This window comes from Amphiprion ocellaris, chromosome 7, assembly GCF_022539595.1.
Source record: "Amphiprion ocellaris isolate individual 3 ecotype Okinawa chromosome 7, ASM2253959v1, whole genome shotgun sequence".
Classification (NCBI taxonomy): domain Eukaryota; kingdom Metazoa; phylum Chordata; class Actinopteri; family Pomacentridae; genus Amphiprion; species Amphiprion ocellaris.
Genome location: NC_072772.1, coordinates 16163089 through 16179721, shown reverse-complemented (window position 1 = coordinate 16179721; position 16633 = coordinate 16163089). Strand labels below are relative to the sequence as shown.

The following is a 16633-nucleotide window of genomic DNA, read 5'->3' as shown; positions in this document are numbered from 1 at the left end:
GTGGTTTCGCAACCTCCAGTGCCAGAAACTAAGACAAGGACCTGACGAACGCACATGCACACAATGAAGATAACTGGGGATAACCAACACTAGGGGACGACATCAAAGCTACATGTATCTATTGAAGTGACGCAAACATTTTGGCGACATGCTTATTTTGATGTAAACCATTTTGCTGGATAACCTATCTTGCCCTTAGCAACAGACTGCAAGTCTATACTCAATGAACCCACCATCCACAGTTCATCAGGTTCTACAGTTTCACAGTCAAAAAGTCTGGTGCCGTCTGTCATTTAGGCTTCCTGTCACCTCCTTTTTGTCTGTAACTTCATCTCTCTATCCTCACATCCATCCAACTGTCCTTCCTGAGTTTTGCTGAGACCACAGATGTAGGGAATCAGGAGACACGGACAACAGGGACATGGGAGAAAAAACAAAACCGCAGCCTTGTGCTGAGCTCATTTCCCATAACCCACCCACCCTTGACCCAGCTGTTTCCTCTCACTCTCCCCTCTGTTGCTTCCTCTTTTCTGCATTTCTCACAACTTTGTCCTACTTTTGATTTCCGGCATTCTCCTCAATTACTGCTGTATCACGTCCCGCTGTGCTCACGCTCACACTAACGCACTGTACTTGGCATTGACCATGTATAGCAGTGCTACTGTACAATGTCATCTGTAATGCAACACTGCTACTCTCCCTAAGAATCTCGCCCGGAGGGCCGTGCACGTGCATGCATGCAAACATGCACTTTTACGCCTGCACACAGACACACAGAGAAAGAGTAATGTAAGCCTGACATTTTGAGAAAAGGGGGTGGGGGGTGGGGGGTGGGGGCTGTGAGCGACTTTCAAAGACAGTTTCTAAAAATACAGTAGTCCTTTAAAAGTCTCAGCTATTGATAGGCTGTATTCATAAAAGCACAGTCGACTTACTGTACAGAGCAGTGAAGGCACACTGTTGAGGTTCAACACTGGAACCTGCATGTGCTGTGAATATTGGTTTCAGGCTACCGGTATAGACATACAGAGATATGGCTATGCAGACACATAATATACATTAACACACATATAGACAGCATCATCACCCAGTGGACGACCCACTAGCTGCAGAAAGACTGATCAATGCATTAAAAGGAACGTATTTGCTTTTTGATCAATAATAATTATTTTAATAAACTTTGAAAACTGGTTCCACTTTCACAAATGTAACTATTTATGTGCCATTCATGACAGTACACAGAATATTTTGGGAAATTATATCCTACATGATATTTTCTGGTAATTTATAACAAAATTCTTAGTCAGTATAATGGTTTGCTGTGGCGCCATTTCACACACAGACAACATATTTTCAGATCAACACTGAACCCAATCTCTGCATCAGTGAGACTGTCTCATGGCGTTAGCATTGTCAACTTGCGTAATACAGCAGCAGCCTGTAGACTGAACTGATTTTAACTGATACATTGTAATGTGATAATGCACCATCAGAGACCGATAACACTTGCCATCTGTTGGACTGTACCCAGATGCACTGCATTATGTGTATGCTGTGCTCAGTGTTATGTCCTAACAAGAAAGGTTCCAAAACATTGTCATGGCAGCTGGAAATGTTCACGTCCGAGCTGATCTAAAGGTAAAAATACACACACACGGAAGGACAAAGCAAGTGGGGAAATGGGAACTGGGACTCCACAGAGTGTGTAAATGAGGAGTGGGCAGTGAAAGATGGGAGACAAAGAAAGAAGACCCAGTCTGAGTGTGTATCAAAGGGTGGGGTCAGTCATCTTTTGGCATGAAGCCATTTTTAGGCTTTATAGCTTAAGTGAGCCAGCAGGTACTTGTTAGGGCAACAGTCATAGACACAATCATCACTATGTAAGGGCCACTCCACATAGTGGGCAGATAACTGGGTGACCCCCTCCTCCAGCCTGTGCCCATATTAGTCACTCTCAAGAGAAGAGTGGGATAAATATAGGGCCGTGCTCTATGCAGGGCAGGCCCTGCTAAGGCCTTATGAGTTTGCACCCGAGACAGATACAGGCCATGAGAAAGACAGGGAGTTAACTGGTGTATGTGTGTTTCTACATGTCCACAGGTGCATGTCAGGCCCTACTATCTGGAGGCGTGGCTGTGGAAAATGCGTCACAAGCAGAAGACAGTGACTGATGGATGAGCAGGGAGAGAAGTCAAGCTTGTGGAGTGTCTTGGTGGTCCAGTGGAGCCACAAACCTCAATGTCCTCATTTTGGTCTGGCTGGGGACTTGTCGCACGCCATCTCACTCTCCATACGTCATTCTCCGCAAAACAGTTTAATCAAAGCAAACTTGCACAAAACAAGTTCCAGATCATCAATCATTACAAATACAGATTGCCTGGCGAAGCTGGAAACACAAGAAAGTAGCAGATGTGGGTTGCTAGAGCAGAAGAGGCTGGAGTGACAAAGAGAAGGGGAGAAACCAGGTCAAACTAAACATAGACCTTTGTCAAGGCATGGATGCCATTTAACCTACTGTCCAGACTCATTGTCTGTTGTACGTTTGTGAGTGAGAATTACAAGTTTTGCTGCAGTTTCTTTGGTAATCCAGTGTGCAGGCCATCATCTTAGCACCAGCCACCTTAGGAAACATACCTGAACCAGTCATGCAGTGCTATTCTGAGACGGACTCCGATTACATTTTAACTTACAGTTGAGACAAACTACAGGCAGCCAGACAGTAGAAGAATCGAAGTCAACTATTTTGTATTCTGGTCAAACGAGGTCATGTATAGCTCAGCTGGTAAAACCATGACTGAATAAGAGGTTCTACATCCACACTGAAAATTTAGACCAAATAAATTATTCACTTTGTGTACTGTACTTTCAAACATGAATCTGGAAATACATTCATATATAAGGGCCGCTAGATTCTTTAAGACAAACAGGACTAGTTGGGATACAGTACGTAGCTCTACTGCTAATCTGATTTCTTGTGATCTACTAATTAAACAAACTTAATCTAAGCTATGTATGTTATGTGACTGTAGATGCATAGCACGCACACACAAAGGCATAAGTTGCGACCTATACTGATTGCCCATATCCCTTCAGCTGCTGAAGTCCCTCACACAAACACTCGCTTCACTTTGTCACGTTTCAGTCTTATCAGTTTTCTTAGGAAAACATGTACGCAACACAAACATGCAGATGCAGCGGAAGAGAGGGGTTTACTGGCATTTCTAAAACTGGCAGGATAACAATGGTGTTTCAGATGCTGTTTAGCCACAGGTAACACTTAACTCCAGCGACAGCCTCAAGGCTTGTAATTACTCATAGAAACCCTGGTTAAACATTAGAGTCCCGCTGACACTCAGGCACATACAGGAGTAAACAAACAGACAAACAGTATGTACACATGCATTAAACATGCAGAAACACATGTACACACACACTAGGTGCTTAAAATCAAAGGATGTTGTCGTTGTGATTAGGGGTCTTGTCAATGCAGAACAATACAAAGGAGTGGTGATAGAAACAATCAACCAGCCATGCGCAGTATTTTCAACAAAACCAGGAAGTTAGAGTATCCCACATCTGTTGCTATTTACTAGACACGCGACTGCTAGTACACACTGTATGTGACTTGCAGTAACATCTTCCCATAAACCATGCTTGTGCAAACTCACATTAAAAAAAGCTATTTCCTTAAAGACTGGGTGCAGCCCCTAAAGGCTAACTAATCAGTTTTCTCCATAACCTCACCACACAATCACGTGTAAAACTGCTGCAAAACAATGCAATCAAGATGCATGCTGTCCAGAAAACAACAACTGAAGGCTGGTTGTCATGTGGAGCACAATCAGTGACGCCACAAAAATGTAGCAAAACACAGACACTGGAACTTAATACAACAACTCTGTGGAAAAATTGGTTAATGTTTACTTCATCAGCTTTTAATCCAGTTGCAGTAATTCCTCTATTGATTTTTTTTTTCCTGCCCCAAACTTGCTAAGCTTATCTGAGAGAGAGTTTGGAAACACTGGAACAGACTAGCCTTTGATCTGTCCTGAAGGGCAGACTTGTCTTTACCACACGTACAAATCAACTAAATCCTTTTACATCTCACAAGCAAAAAAGGAGCCTTCACCTCAGTTCGCCTTGATGTCTGCCGACACAGTAAGATAAAATAATGGTAACTCCCTGACATATCAACAAAGAAAACCTCCGAATTAGTCCTAATTAATCCAGAACATAAAAGAATAGTTGAAAATTAATTGCTTTGTGACTTTGTGTGTTTAGGTCAAGAAATGTTGGGCGATGAGCAAACTAAATTTCTAGTGTAGCCTATTACTGGGTCACAAGAAGACTAACTGTGACTTTTAATTGCTTGTTTCCTCGGGTCCTATTCTAAGTGTCAGCCAAGTGGATGCAGGCCAGTTTGGGTCTGTCTCCAAGAAGTATTATCTAACAATGAGTCTCAGACCTCAGGCATTAGCTTCAGTGGTTGATAAATCATTAGACACCAAATATTTCATACAAAAGTGTAGACAATCATAATAACATCGCATAGATTACATCGAAAAAATATCTTGTTTGATGCAAAAATACTGATGATGCAAAATACATCGCTTACTTTTCTCCTTCTTCAGCCTTACTTAGGTTGTCTCCCTGAAGGTTTGAAATTACAGTCAAAAAAAAGCCTTTATTCTAACTTAACAACTGCTGTCATCACACCAAACAGTCACGTGTTCAAACAAACAATATCCCAGCCCTGGACAAACAAAGGAGGAGAAACAAACAAACAAAAAAATTACCCCTCATTATCTCTGCTTGTTGATATGGCAATCAGGTGCACTAGTCTGTGCTTGCCTCAGTAGAGTAGTAGTAATGTGGCATCTGTTAACTCTGTGTCTAACCTGTGAAGCAGGTAGGATGATTCACATCACATGTAGAGCAATATGTCTTAGTAAGGTCAAAAGGGAGAACACAGAGATGAGTAAGACCCTCCTACGTCACCAGGAAATATGCAAGCCTGAGGTTGCAAAACTATTGCAAAAGTGTCAGCTTACTCATGGTTTTAAAAGCATGCCATAAAATTACTACTATTAAAAGTATGTACGCTAAATGGTTACATTCTGCTCATATTTTAACATTGTACTAACTGAGATTTTCTAGACAACAATTCAGTTTCAGTTTAATTCATCTTTGGAAGTAAAGTTGTGTTCATGTGTCACCAGGTTTAATTTGAATGGAGACACTGTCACTTAATGGCAGCTGTAATATCTGTCTCTATCATATACATATTTATTTCTGCTTTAATGTGTAGAACTTCATTAACTTTATCTGCCTGCTTCAGAGTGCATTTACAGTTCTTAACTTGCCGCTTTTTTTTTTTTCAACTTACAGCTGGTTGATCTGATTTTTTGACACCACCGCGTCGTCGCTGAAGTAGGGCACCATCTTGGCCCCGCAGCAGGAGCAGAAGCTGGCCGCCGACGAGGTGTCGGAGCCGGACACCGTACCGAGGGTCATACCGGCGGCGGCAGGGGGGAGAGCAGAGCCTGGAGGGGTGTCAGGTGTTCTTGGTCCGGGGGAGAACTTTTACTCCGGTCCCGCAGTCATGAGCTCCGGCATGGCAAAGTAGGCACACAAACAGTCTTCCGTGGGGCTTTAATAGTCGTTACAAACTAGAAAGTGGCGAAATATTCCCGCGATATAAAAAATAAATAAATAAAAAGACGTGTCCAAGTGGTGATTCTGTTGCTATATTACTACCAACTCTAGCACGGTGTGTTCAGGCTCCAGGCAGCAGCTCGTTCCTGTCCATGATTTCCCCAGAAAGCGAAGCCGAGTCCAGTATTGAATAAGTTTCCGTACCGTTTTCTAAACATCCCCGTTCCAAAAGACAATATCCTTCACCACGTACAGTACTGAGACATTTGACTTCGGTCAAACTCTCGCCGGAGAAGTCATAGGAGGGAGGAGTTGGAGACACGTGTTTTTGGGAAGTGTGGGGAGCCAATGAGGGCAGAGGGGAAGAACGACCGGCCGCACTAACGGCACCTCTGCAGCGACACTTGCTGAAGCAGGAGAGTTGGTCTGCAAACCTCCACCAGCAGGTTGTTTAGACTGATCGGTCTAGCTGATGGTGCACTGATCAGGAAAATCACTGCCTGTAGTGTTTGGTTTAAAGCTGGACACTTGTACGCACTACATGGTTGCCCATCCAAAACAGCTTACATAACAGAGTAACGCATTTAATAATCCTAATATGTTGATGTGAAATCAACAGCAGTCCAGCAGCTGATGGAGTGTCCTAGCACAACAGGGTCAACAGGGATGTGATCATTAAGAAGCTAATGTGATGGAGTCAATTTAAGCCACATGGCTTTTTGGTTTTGCGCTGTGGAGGCTTCACTTGTCTCCTCTCCACCCTTTTTCTCCCAACACACAAACCTTGTGGTTGGGTTACATAAGGAGCGAGAACAAATGAGAAACAGACCGAAGCCATCCGACTGAGGTGCTGCAGCAGCGGCGAGCCTGCAGTATGTAGGTGAAGTGGATACATACCAGAGTCCAGCCCTGTCAAGAAAGTCCGTGGGAGCAGCGATCCTTCACATGAAGCTGCTGTGGGGATATCAAGTGAGATACTCCATGCTGTGAGATGGGCCCAGTGTTTTGGCTCGTTTAATAGCCTATTAAATTTTTTTTACTCTACTGGTGTGCTTACATGCAGGGCCCTATGTAAGCTGATAACAATTTGAAAAACACCGTAAAACTACAGCCCCCCCTCACATTCACACCAGCGGGTGCCAAGTATCCTAAACTCTAAACTAAAACATCTGTAGCAAATGACCTCTACTACCTCACTGCAGTGGAGCTACGCTTTGTTGTGTTTACAGAAAGGCTTACTTTATTCTTTGACTGTTTTCCAGAGCGGAGCAGTTATTGATAGGAAGTTTGACTGAGAAATAGGGCACTATTAAGGAAGCCATTATAGAACACAAATTTGGCTCCGTGATCACAAACTTTCCAGTGCAGTTGTTATTTAATGCAATCTGCCCAATGTTCTCATGTTCTAATGAAGAGTGGCAAGCAGGGCAGAAAATATGAACAAAAAAAAATCCCTTACGAATGGTCATGTTGTTTTCCTGCAGTCTGTACCAAAAAAGCATGTTTTGTTGTGTCTGGTGAATGTGATTTGTAGGCTGGGGCATCTCAGTAGTGCTTCACACGTGAAAGCATTTTGTGACACGTTTTACCTTTCTCAAAAAAAAAGGCAGCTCCTGCAATTTGGATCTTGCTCTTGGCCACTTTGCAATTTTGACAGTATTTGCTTGATTGTTCAGCCCTACCTGGGAATGTACAAACTGATGACTTTTACATGTCCACTGCCTCCTTAAACTGCATGTTTTGTTTTCTGAAATAATCTGTAGTCGGCATGTCTTGTCTGGCAGTTTTCCTGAATCTTCTCAATCACCATTTTATCCTCCAAAATCAACTACAATGCAAACTTTGCAAATGGTAAATTCTATCAACTTATAATGTCTGCAAAGTCTGAGTAATAAATAAGGTTGGGGAACAATTTGTAAAAGGTCAGATTCCTCTATTCAGTAGAGCTGTATCAGTAAATCCATTTATCGATTGGCTGTCAACTGATAAAGTTACCAAGAAGAATAGAATAAAATCTGTAACTATTTTGCTAATCAATTAATAGGTTTGAGCAAGTAAAAAAAAGTTAAAATTCTTTGATTCCAGCTTCTTGAATTTGAATCTTTTCTGATTTTTTTTCCTCCTCTATGGCACTAATCTGAATATCTTCGGATTGTGGTAAAACAAGACATTTGAGAACGTCATCTTGGGCTTTTGGGAAACACTGCTCTACATTTTCTGCCATTTTATAGACCAAACTAGTCGTCAGTTAGAAAGAGATTATGGATAATGAAAATGCTTGTCAGTTGCACCCGTATCAATCAGTAAATCAAAAGTAGAGACCGATATTGATTTAAATGTTATCAAATTGATTTTGATTGATGGTTTTGCTTTCAGAAAAATATTTTAAAGAATTACCAACCTCTGTCTAACACTGCAAAACACTAAAACCTTGCTGCTTGCATTACAACTCTGTTTATATATCCTAGTCAAACGCAAGCAATTCATGAATGGGTCATTTTAAGTGAGTCACGACAGTGTCTTAAACCCCAACCCAAATTTACACCGTCCCACCCAAGCAATGCTTTAAAAATTAATACAATGCACTGAAAATATTTTCCTCAATAATTAATGCTGCGTCATCCCACAAGGTTTTTGCTTCTTCACTGGACATTTTCAAGAGGATAAATGTATAGCAGCTGACAGCGTGTGTACATGTTTTAACGCTCCATTCCACATGTGTTCTGCTGAGAGCTAAACTGATTACATCACATTCAAAAGAAACACGCCAACACCTGCGCTCGCACCACGCTCTGTTTCATCTCACCTTCCTATCGACGACTATTGCATCACAAGGCAGCCTGGCCGGATCAACACACGGCCGCTGTGGTGCTCCTGTCATGTGGTTCTGTTTAGTGTCATCAAATTCACCAGCACTCAGTGGAAACTAATTTGTCTGTGGGTTGGTAACTTGAGAGCATGTTGTGGTGTTTCGCTGAGCCCTGGACAAGTTGCACAATCGTCTTCCGCAACATGTTTTGCTTTGTCACTTTGAGGGAATGGGCAGTAACAGGCAGGTCAAAGGTGCTCTGTGTGTGTCCTAGAGTGAGCATTACCATCCTGCGGCGTGAGGCCAGCTGTTTACCATACCCCGAGGTGGAGATGAGCTACTGTTCTACATTAAAAGGATGCACCAGTTGACTTCACGCACCTTTTAGAGCGACTTATAGCCAAACTGCAGTCGGATTTACTGCAACTTGGAAAAAAAACACTCGTCTTCCATCTTTAAATGTCATTTCTGAAGGTGAAGAAGCATGATCGATCTGTAGCAGTGGCCTAAAACATATTAAAACACCCTTCAAGACTGAAAACAAACAGAAGCAAAGAACAGGCTGGACTACAACGCCTTAAGTTCAAATGTTTGCCGACTACTCAGCCCACTCAGTTGTGAGAGAAGCACTTAACCTTGGAGAATGAGGGAGCCTTCTTCACAGGCAGATAAGAAAGACAAAGCTGTAATTGTTAGGAAAGGAAGTCTGTTTACTGTAACCCAAACATATACTGCTAAGAAGCACAGATGTATAGTATATATCGCAGACAATATATATGTATGTGTAACTGTAATACCTTTATATCTGCATTCCTATACCTTTTAGTGCAAAGTGACATATGTTGTATTTCTAAAGTCACAATTCTGCAGCATACATAGTCACTTTTTTAACTGTTACTTGTTAACTTGTTATATCCCATATTGAATTTTTGCCCTACAGTTGGATAGATTTAATGAATAAATGACTGATCATTTTGTCTCTTATAACCCCTATTTGTGGTAAATGTAAATGTAAAAGTTGCAAAAATACTGTATATTATTTCAACAGAAAACTAACCAAGCCCTGTAATTTCCAAGTTTTCCCATGTCATTGCAATCATCCTTAAATTTCCTTATTACTCCTCCAAGGAACACGGCGAAGTTATGTGATGCTTGGTGCACGTTTGTCTGTTCGTTCACAACGTTATTCAAAAATGGACTAACGGAACTGGGATTAAATTTTCAGGGAAGATCAGAAATGGCACAAGAACCAAGTGATTAGATTTTGGCAGTGATGCGGCTTATAGTCTAGATCCACGAATTTGTTAAAGATTTCTGTATCATTGCGAGATAGTGGCATGGCGTCTCTGTAACTATAGGCGCTTTTCCATTAGCATCTACTCGGCTCGACTCGGTTTAGGTTGTTTTCCATTACAATTGAGTACCACCTCATCGCGGGTGGAATCGTCACAGCACGGCGGCGAAACGCAAGAAACAGCAAGTACAAAATACACTTTTGAGCTTTTTCAGCTTCTCCCGACACTGCCTCATTGTCCTACTGTATCCGTGGGCGTCCATCCGCTCGGAGACCTCCTGATAACCTTTCTTGTTGCGAGTCGCATCGTCCAGCTCCCTCTGTATTCTTTGGTCCGCCACCAAAGACAGGAAAGTCTCGACCTCGTCATTTGCCCACGGTACAGGTCTGGTTGCCATATTCAAATATTGCCAAGTTCCGTGAAGAGCAATGCGCACCGTCGCTGTTTCCAGTTTTGTTTTGTTTTTTTTTTTAAAATGCCGGGTTTGGTTTTCGTGAAGGAGTCGCTCTCGTGTATAGTCACTCTCTGTCCAATCAGTGGCCTGCACTCTGTAGACGTCACATTATCGGCTCCACTCAGCTTGCTTGGAATCCCGGCTGAGTAGGTACTGAAACTGCACCTGGTACCAGGTACTACGTCCTAATGGATAACCTCACAAACCGAGTAGAGTCGAGCCAAATAGGTGCTAATGGAAAAGCGCCGTATGACAACATCAGCTGCCTGTTGATGATCACATGATTGCAATCCTACTACAAATCCACCGCTGCAGATTTATAGGGACTTCGGAAATCATACGACTAAGCAGCCTTTGCGGAGTACTGCGCTCTCTGAGTGCTTTTCTTGTTACTAATTGTAACAACAGATCATTTAGAATTAAATCTGCAGAAAATTACAATGTCACATTTTGTGCACACAATGTCTTTTGTGCTGCATACTATACCTTTTATGAATGAAATGCTGCATGTATATGTGTGTGACCTACATACGGTTGTGGGAAACTGACACATCTATGCGAACGTAGTCACTAATCTAGGACAGGGAGTTCTCTGTGTTTTAACAGCAGGTGTACAGGAGGAAGACAGACAGCAGGTGTGCTATCTAGTGTTGGGTGTAAATGATAGAGAACCGCTTCCAAACTTAAAGAGGCATGTCTCCACATGAGGAGTTGGTGTTCAGGGAGCTTGCCCTTGGCTTTTTGTTCATTACTGCATCTTACCCGTCTTGTTCTAATAGCAAGCTCATTAAATTCTTGGCCTGATGAACCTGCTCGGCCTGTGTGCACCTGGATCAGAGCTGCTTTATGAGTCCATAACACAGATACTAAACAGTGCAGGAAGAGACTTGTAACGCAAGTGATTTGAACTGGTCGGCTGTCAGAATGCATTAGGTTAGTGTGGAGCTGTTAGGTAAGTCTCCTTTGCATGGAAATAAATTCTCAGCCTATTAAAACATGATAAAATAACTCAAAGTGCTTTTTATTAAAGCAAACAGCCAGCACTGTAGCAGAAATCCTACCTCTACTCAAACAATACTATGACCTGTATTGCATTCTGTAAAAGGAAATGCTGCACAGAACACACACAATGGATAGACAAGGTCAGGGGGAGGGCTGCTAAACCAGAGCCCTCTTTCTTTTACACAGCCTCAGTCTGTTTTTGACTCCAACAGACACAATATACTGACACAGCTCTCACTGAGGTAGCAGTAGTTTTGCTACATGTGGTGCTTTATGAACTGCGAACAGGGAAGAGAAGTGAAAGAAAGAGCTTCTGAAGACATTTAAAGAGAGACATTACAGGTGTTTTACCAATGTGAAACTTTCCGCACCTTGGATCTTTGAATGACAGGTGCAAGATTAAGTAGTGTTAAAGCAAACAAACCCGATGAGTGATGTGGAGTTTGGTTTGTTCTACCTCTGCAGTGTCATGTTGGTCCTTACAATGAAGCTTACACAACAAGGTAACACAAATGCAGGTGTGCACGGGACTTAAAGTGAATAAATATTTACACATTTAAATGTGTAAAAGGTGCATTTCAAGAAGCTAAAAGCAAATTTGAACACTGAAAGAGTGAGCTTCAATCCTGTGATGCTGCGATCCACCTTTGACAGCTCTGTCGTGACGTGCGTTATCGCTGCAGATGCTCATGAGAAGAGTAGCAGTATTTTGTGCAGCAGCCAAAGCAGAACAAAATTTATCACCTGCTTTCACCATTCATCGAACCACTTCAAGATTTACTTACAACAAAATAAAAACCTTTCAGATGTTGGTTTCATAACTCTGGATAGAAAAAAAAAACAAAAAAAAGTTTTTCCAACACTGTTCTTGACAGTCAGTGTCAGTCCTGAGGCAGCAGTGTGTAGCAGAGATTCATTATTGCACTGCAGCAATGTTATACTTCATTGGTGGGCGCAGGGGGGTAGAGACAGCTGTTTGAGTGAGTCTGTGTGAAAGAGACGTTGACGCAGAAAGAGAAAAGGAGTGAAAGATACGGTGTGAGTCAGTGAATAGTCAACTGAAAAAAGTGACGGAGAAAAGAGACAAAAACTCTGGAGAAGAGCAAGAAATCAAGATGGAGAGAAAACATTACTGCACTGCAGGAGCCAAAGTTCCCCCCAGTCTCAGTGGCCCCTATACAATGTTGTTGGCCGGCACAGCTACTTGAATCCATATGTAGGGTGGGAAGCGCACATTTAATTGGACCTCTGCTCTTATGTAACACACATCAGGGGTCACTCAGCAAGGCCCTTGGCTGCACCCTGCATGTCTGCAGAGCGAGTCTAAAATGGCAAGCTAACTGAGCCAAATGGTAAAACATAACAATGTTAGCCATGTGGGGAATAACCCGAGTGTGAGTGAGTGTGTGTGTGTGTGTGTGTGCGTGCGTGCGTGCGTGCGTGCGTGCGTGCGTGCGTGCGTGCGTGCGTGTGTAAGCTCATCCATGGATATGACTTCACCAGCTGCTGCTGCTTTGAGTTATTACCTAACAGATAATTGGGACCACATGTCACTACTGGGGTGTGTTGAAGGCAGGAGTGATGTCACCATGTTTCAATTTTCAAATGTATTTGACATATGCCAAAATCTTTTCTAGTTTGTTCCACATTGGGTTAAGTTCCACTGTGCTCCAGCGTAAACAAAACTGTCTTATCTTCAACCAGGTGTAATCATAAACTGAGGTTATTACTTTATGGTTTGCGTGGGTTTTTAATATTGCCCCTGCCAGTAACAGTCAGATTTTCATGAGAGTTTGTCCATGTTTTGTTGACTCAGGCATCAGTGAGATTTGGTTTACGGTTAGGCCACTGGCTGAGGGAGGTGGTTGGTTTTTGGTGTGAACCCATATCCAGGCGTGGTGCAGGAAGTTTCTACAAAAGATTTTAAGATTACACAACGGAGAGCAGTTTTTTGTTTTCTTTAAAAAAAAAAAAAAAAGAAGCTGTGTGTTCAGCATTAGCACATTACTATGACCCAGCATTATACAGGGTTCTTCAAAAAGAATGAACCGATTTCACTATGCAATATTTTAATTAGGAAAAGCAATAGAAAACTCCAGACAAGTCACAAGTATTCTACGCACAATCAACTTTTATTTCCTGTCTTACAGGTGTTCAATGTGGCCACCACCTGCAGCACGTGCAGCATCAATGTGATAAGAGAATTCCTCCCAGACGCGTATCAGCATATCACAATCCACTGAGTTGATCGCTGTTGTTATTCAATGTCATTCGATTACCTTAAACGTCAAATAAAAGTTGAATGTGAGTAGAATACTTGTGACTTGGCTGGAGATTTCTATGGCTTTTCCTTATTAAAATATTGTGTAATGAAATCAGTTCATTCTTTTTGAAGAACCCTGTATGTTCCTGCTCCACCATAAGGTTCATAAATACTGACCTTAGTTAAAAGTACAGTCAGCGATACTAATCCAATTCACATTTGGTCAAATTCAATGAATATCTAAATGTCCGCTAGCTGTTTGTTCAGTGTGTGTGCTGAAAAATAACCCCCTTGGAAATGGGAAACAAAGAAAGTGGCTCAGTCTGATCCACACAACACTATGCACATGCCTCTTGTACACATTTGATCTTGTGCACATTCATGTTTGTGCACAGCAAAGGAGGAAAGAAAGCTGAGGAAGCAGGAAGAAAGAAATATCTAGCCCACGGTAACTAGCGAAATATCAACAATCTTCCTCAGGATCACAGACTCATCCTTTAACATACGTCACTACACTGCATATATGCAGATCACTCAGGATGCTGCTGAAAACTGGCGACATCATGGCTGTCTTAACAAATGCAAGTATAAGGAATAAAATATTCTCAAGCACGACTGTTAGTGCGCGTTATCCTGCTGTGTGAATGAGCTCAGGACTGAAGACTCTGACCCTCCTAACAACTGCAGACCAGTGGGAGCCTGAGCAGCTTTTTTCAGATGCGTTTGATTTTGCCAGGCAAGGTCTCGCAGGGCTCATGTAGTGTGAAAGGGTCCAAGACACGCATGAATGAAATCTGACAGTGATACTGGGCCTCGGCCAAAGCCTAAAGGTGAAGAAAAAGAAAATGAAGCGGTGGCAGACGTTCAGTCCCCGTCTGATCAAGTGGAACTCACTGCACTGCTTCTTAGCAGCTCCAAGCTGAGACAACACTGGTACAGACTGGCAGGTATCTCATTTAGACTCACAATTCTGGAAGAAATCTGTCATTATCTGCTGTTATGTTTGGTGTTTCTGTCAAATGTCCTACAGTTTGTGTCAAGCCTTCAGTTTTACACTTCATCTGTATCCTCCTGATAGGAAGACAATGTTTCAGTCAGACCAGTGCCTCACTGGGCAAGATAGGAACCGTCTGTCTTAGGCTAAGTTCAACACAGCTGGAGTACATCTGTCGAGTCGTACTGCAGCATCTCATTACCTGCTGTATTAAATACTACCTACAGCAGTAACAAGTGGCAACCAAAAAATATGAGTTATTTCTCATAAAAGCCTGATTTGGAAAATTAAATGATGAAGCCAGACTATTTAGGCTGCACTTCAAAGTTTAGATTAGTCTACAAAATCCCCTTACAAAGTCCATTAAAGATGGACAGACTGTATAGGCTTTGATGTTCCACTCCCTCTTTAATGACTGTGTCTCTCCATGGACCCACTGTAATGTAGGGATATCATTTAAAATGATAAAAGACTGCGTGAGTCTTCAGTAGTCTTCCATTTGAAAACAAATTCATATTTCCATGGTCAACAATAGCTGGATACAGGCGAGACACAACATAAAGCTCGCGTTTTCAGCTTGTCCTCCGTGAGGTATGTGAATTCCGTTCCAATTCTGAAAAGGGCCTTGGCTGAGGATAAAACATAATGACAGAGCCACCTGAGTCATCTAAACAAAAGGACAATAAAAGCAATGACGTTCTTGTCTTTTATCAAGATACACACGTCAAAAGCAAATCATTGACTCCACCGCAACCATTAGAGCAGAATTATGCAAATCAAAAGCAGCCTGTGACATCAGGGAAAAGGCCAAATATTGACAAAAAGCACTTACAAAGACCCTTTTTGTTCTCTGCGTGAGAACCAGAGGTCTATTTTAAAACCAGTTTTGCAAAGTTGCTCTGACAATATCGACCACGGTGTGAAATTTACTCTGTTTAACAAGCAATAAGCAATGTCACCATACAAATTAGCTCCAAATTCAGAAAATATGGCATGATTTCCTTGTTGTTTTAACAGATTAGTATTCACTAACCTGCCACATTCAGTCACATTCTGAAATAAAACATAAAGAATTTCAGCTGACCCATACTGAGACAATCCCTCTATTTTATTGTGGGTTTTTGTGTGTGTGTGTGTGTGTGTGTGTGTGTGTGTGTGTGTGTGTGTGTGTGTGTGTGTGTGTGTGTGTGTGTGTGTTTTTTTTTTTTTAAGTACATAGCCCTTTAACAGACCAAATAAAGTGTTATGTTCCAGCGCAAGAAAATAATGCGACAGAACTGTTACCAAAATGGGTTTTGGCGCTTGTGGAAACAATATACATTAACACTGATGTGCAGTCTCCCCCTAGTGGCCTAACTCTTGGCTTACAGTTTCTAAAGATGAGTGGCAGCATGTGTGGAAGAAAGTGTTATTCCAGGAAAATGGGGACAGAGTTTGACATGGTCTTACCTCCTGGGCTGGGAGCGACGGTCATCCTCACCACTCCCTGAGTCCTGGAGAGGCAGACACAAGGCCAGAAAAAATATTATCATCAAAGTAAAGAGGATATTTATTCAACACTTCCATCATTGCACATCAGCCTGTCAGCAGCAAATAGCATTCCTGAAAGAACAAACTGTATCATATTGACCAAAAAGACTTGTGTGGCTATTTGCATCACATGCTGTGCCAATTAATTCTGCATTAAAGGACTGCTAAACTGGCTGGCAGCTAGGGTGTCTTCATAAAACTTCTCATCTGGGACTTCAGTCACAAGGCAGGGCCAGCGAGGTATTTTAAGTGAGGCTCAGAGCAGAAACCAGGGATAAGGCTGAAAACAGACCAAGTGTCCATGCCCCTCCACCCTCCGTCTGTCTGTCTTTTTCCAAAATGCAATCATCCTCTCCCACCACTGCAACCAGCATAGTTTGCCACATGCACAATTTTAATCCCAGCCTGTTTCTGTAATCCTTCCCAAACTCAGGGAACTTTCTCTTTGGCATCAATCTGTCAATCCTGACTACGACATACATGCAGTGCGGATGGTCACGCACAGACACGGGACACTGAACTACAATAAAGATGCTAATGCTGGCGGTGATGAATGATAATGAGAGATGATGATGGATGAGGGAGGATGCAGCAGGTCAGGTTAGAAGGAGCAGCGGCTTGAGGAGGAAGG

General features: G+C 42.3%; 1 protein-coding gene across 2 annotated transcripts in view; it reads right to left on the bottom strand.

The window, feature by feature from the left end:
- ssh2a (slingshot protein phosphatase 2a) overlaps window positions 1-16633 on the bottom strand; it is a 33122-nt gene that overhangs the window by 14303 nt on the left and 2186 nt on the right. The window contains exon 2 of one of the 2 annotated variants that reach the window (XM_023299008.3): window positions 15922-15965. In XM_023299008.3, coding sequence (XP_023154776.2) covers window positions 15922-15965 — 44 coding nt within the window. Of the gene's footprint in view, window positions 1-5386; window positions 5939-15921; window positions 15966-16633 lie in introns of those variants that run through there. The other variant, XM_023299007.3, reaches the window with a different exon arrangement.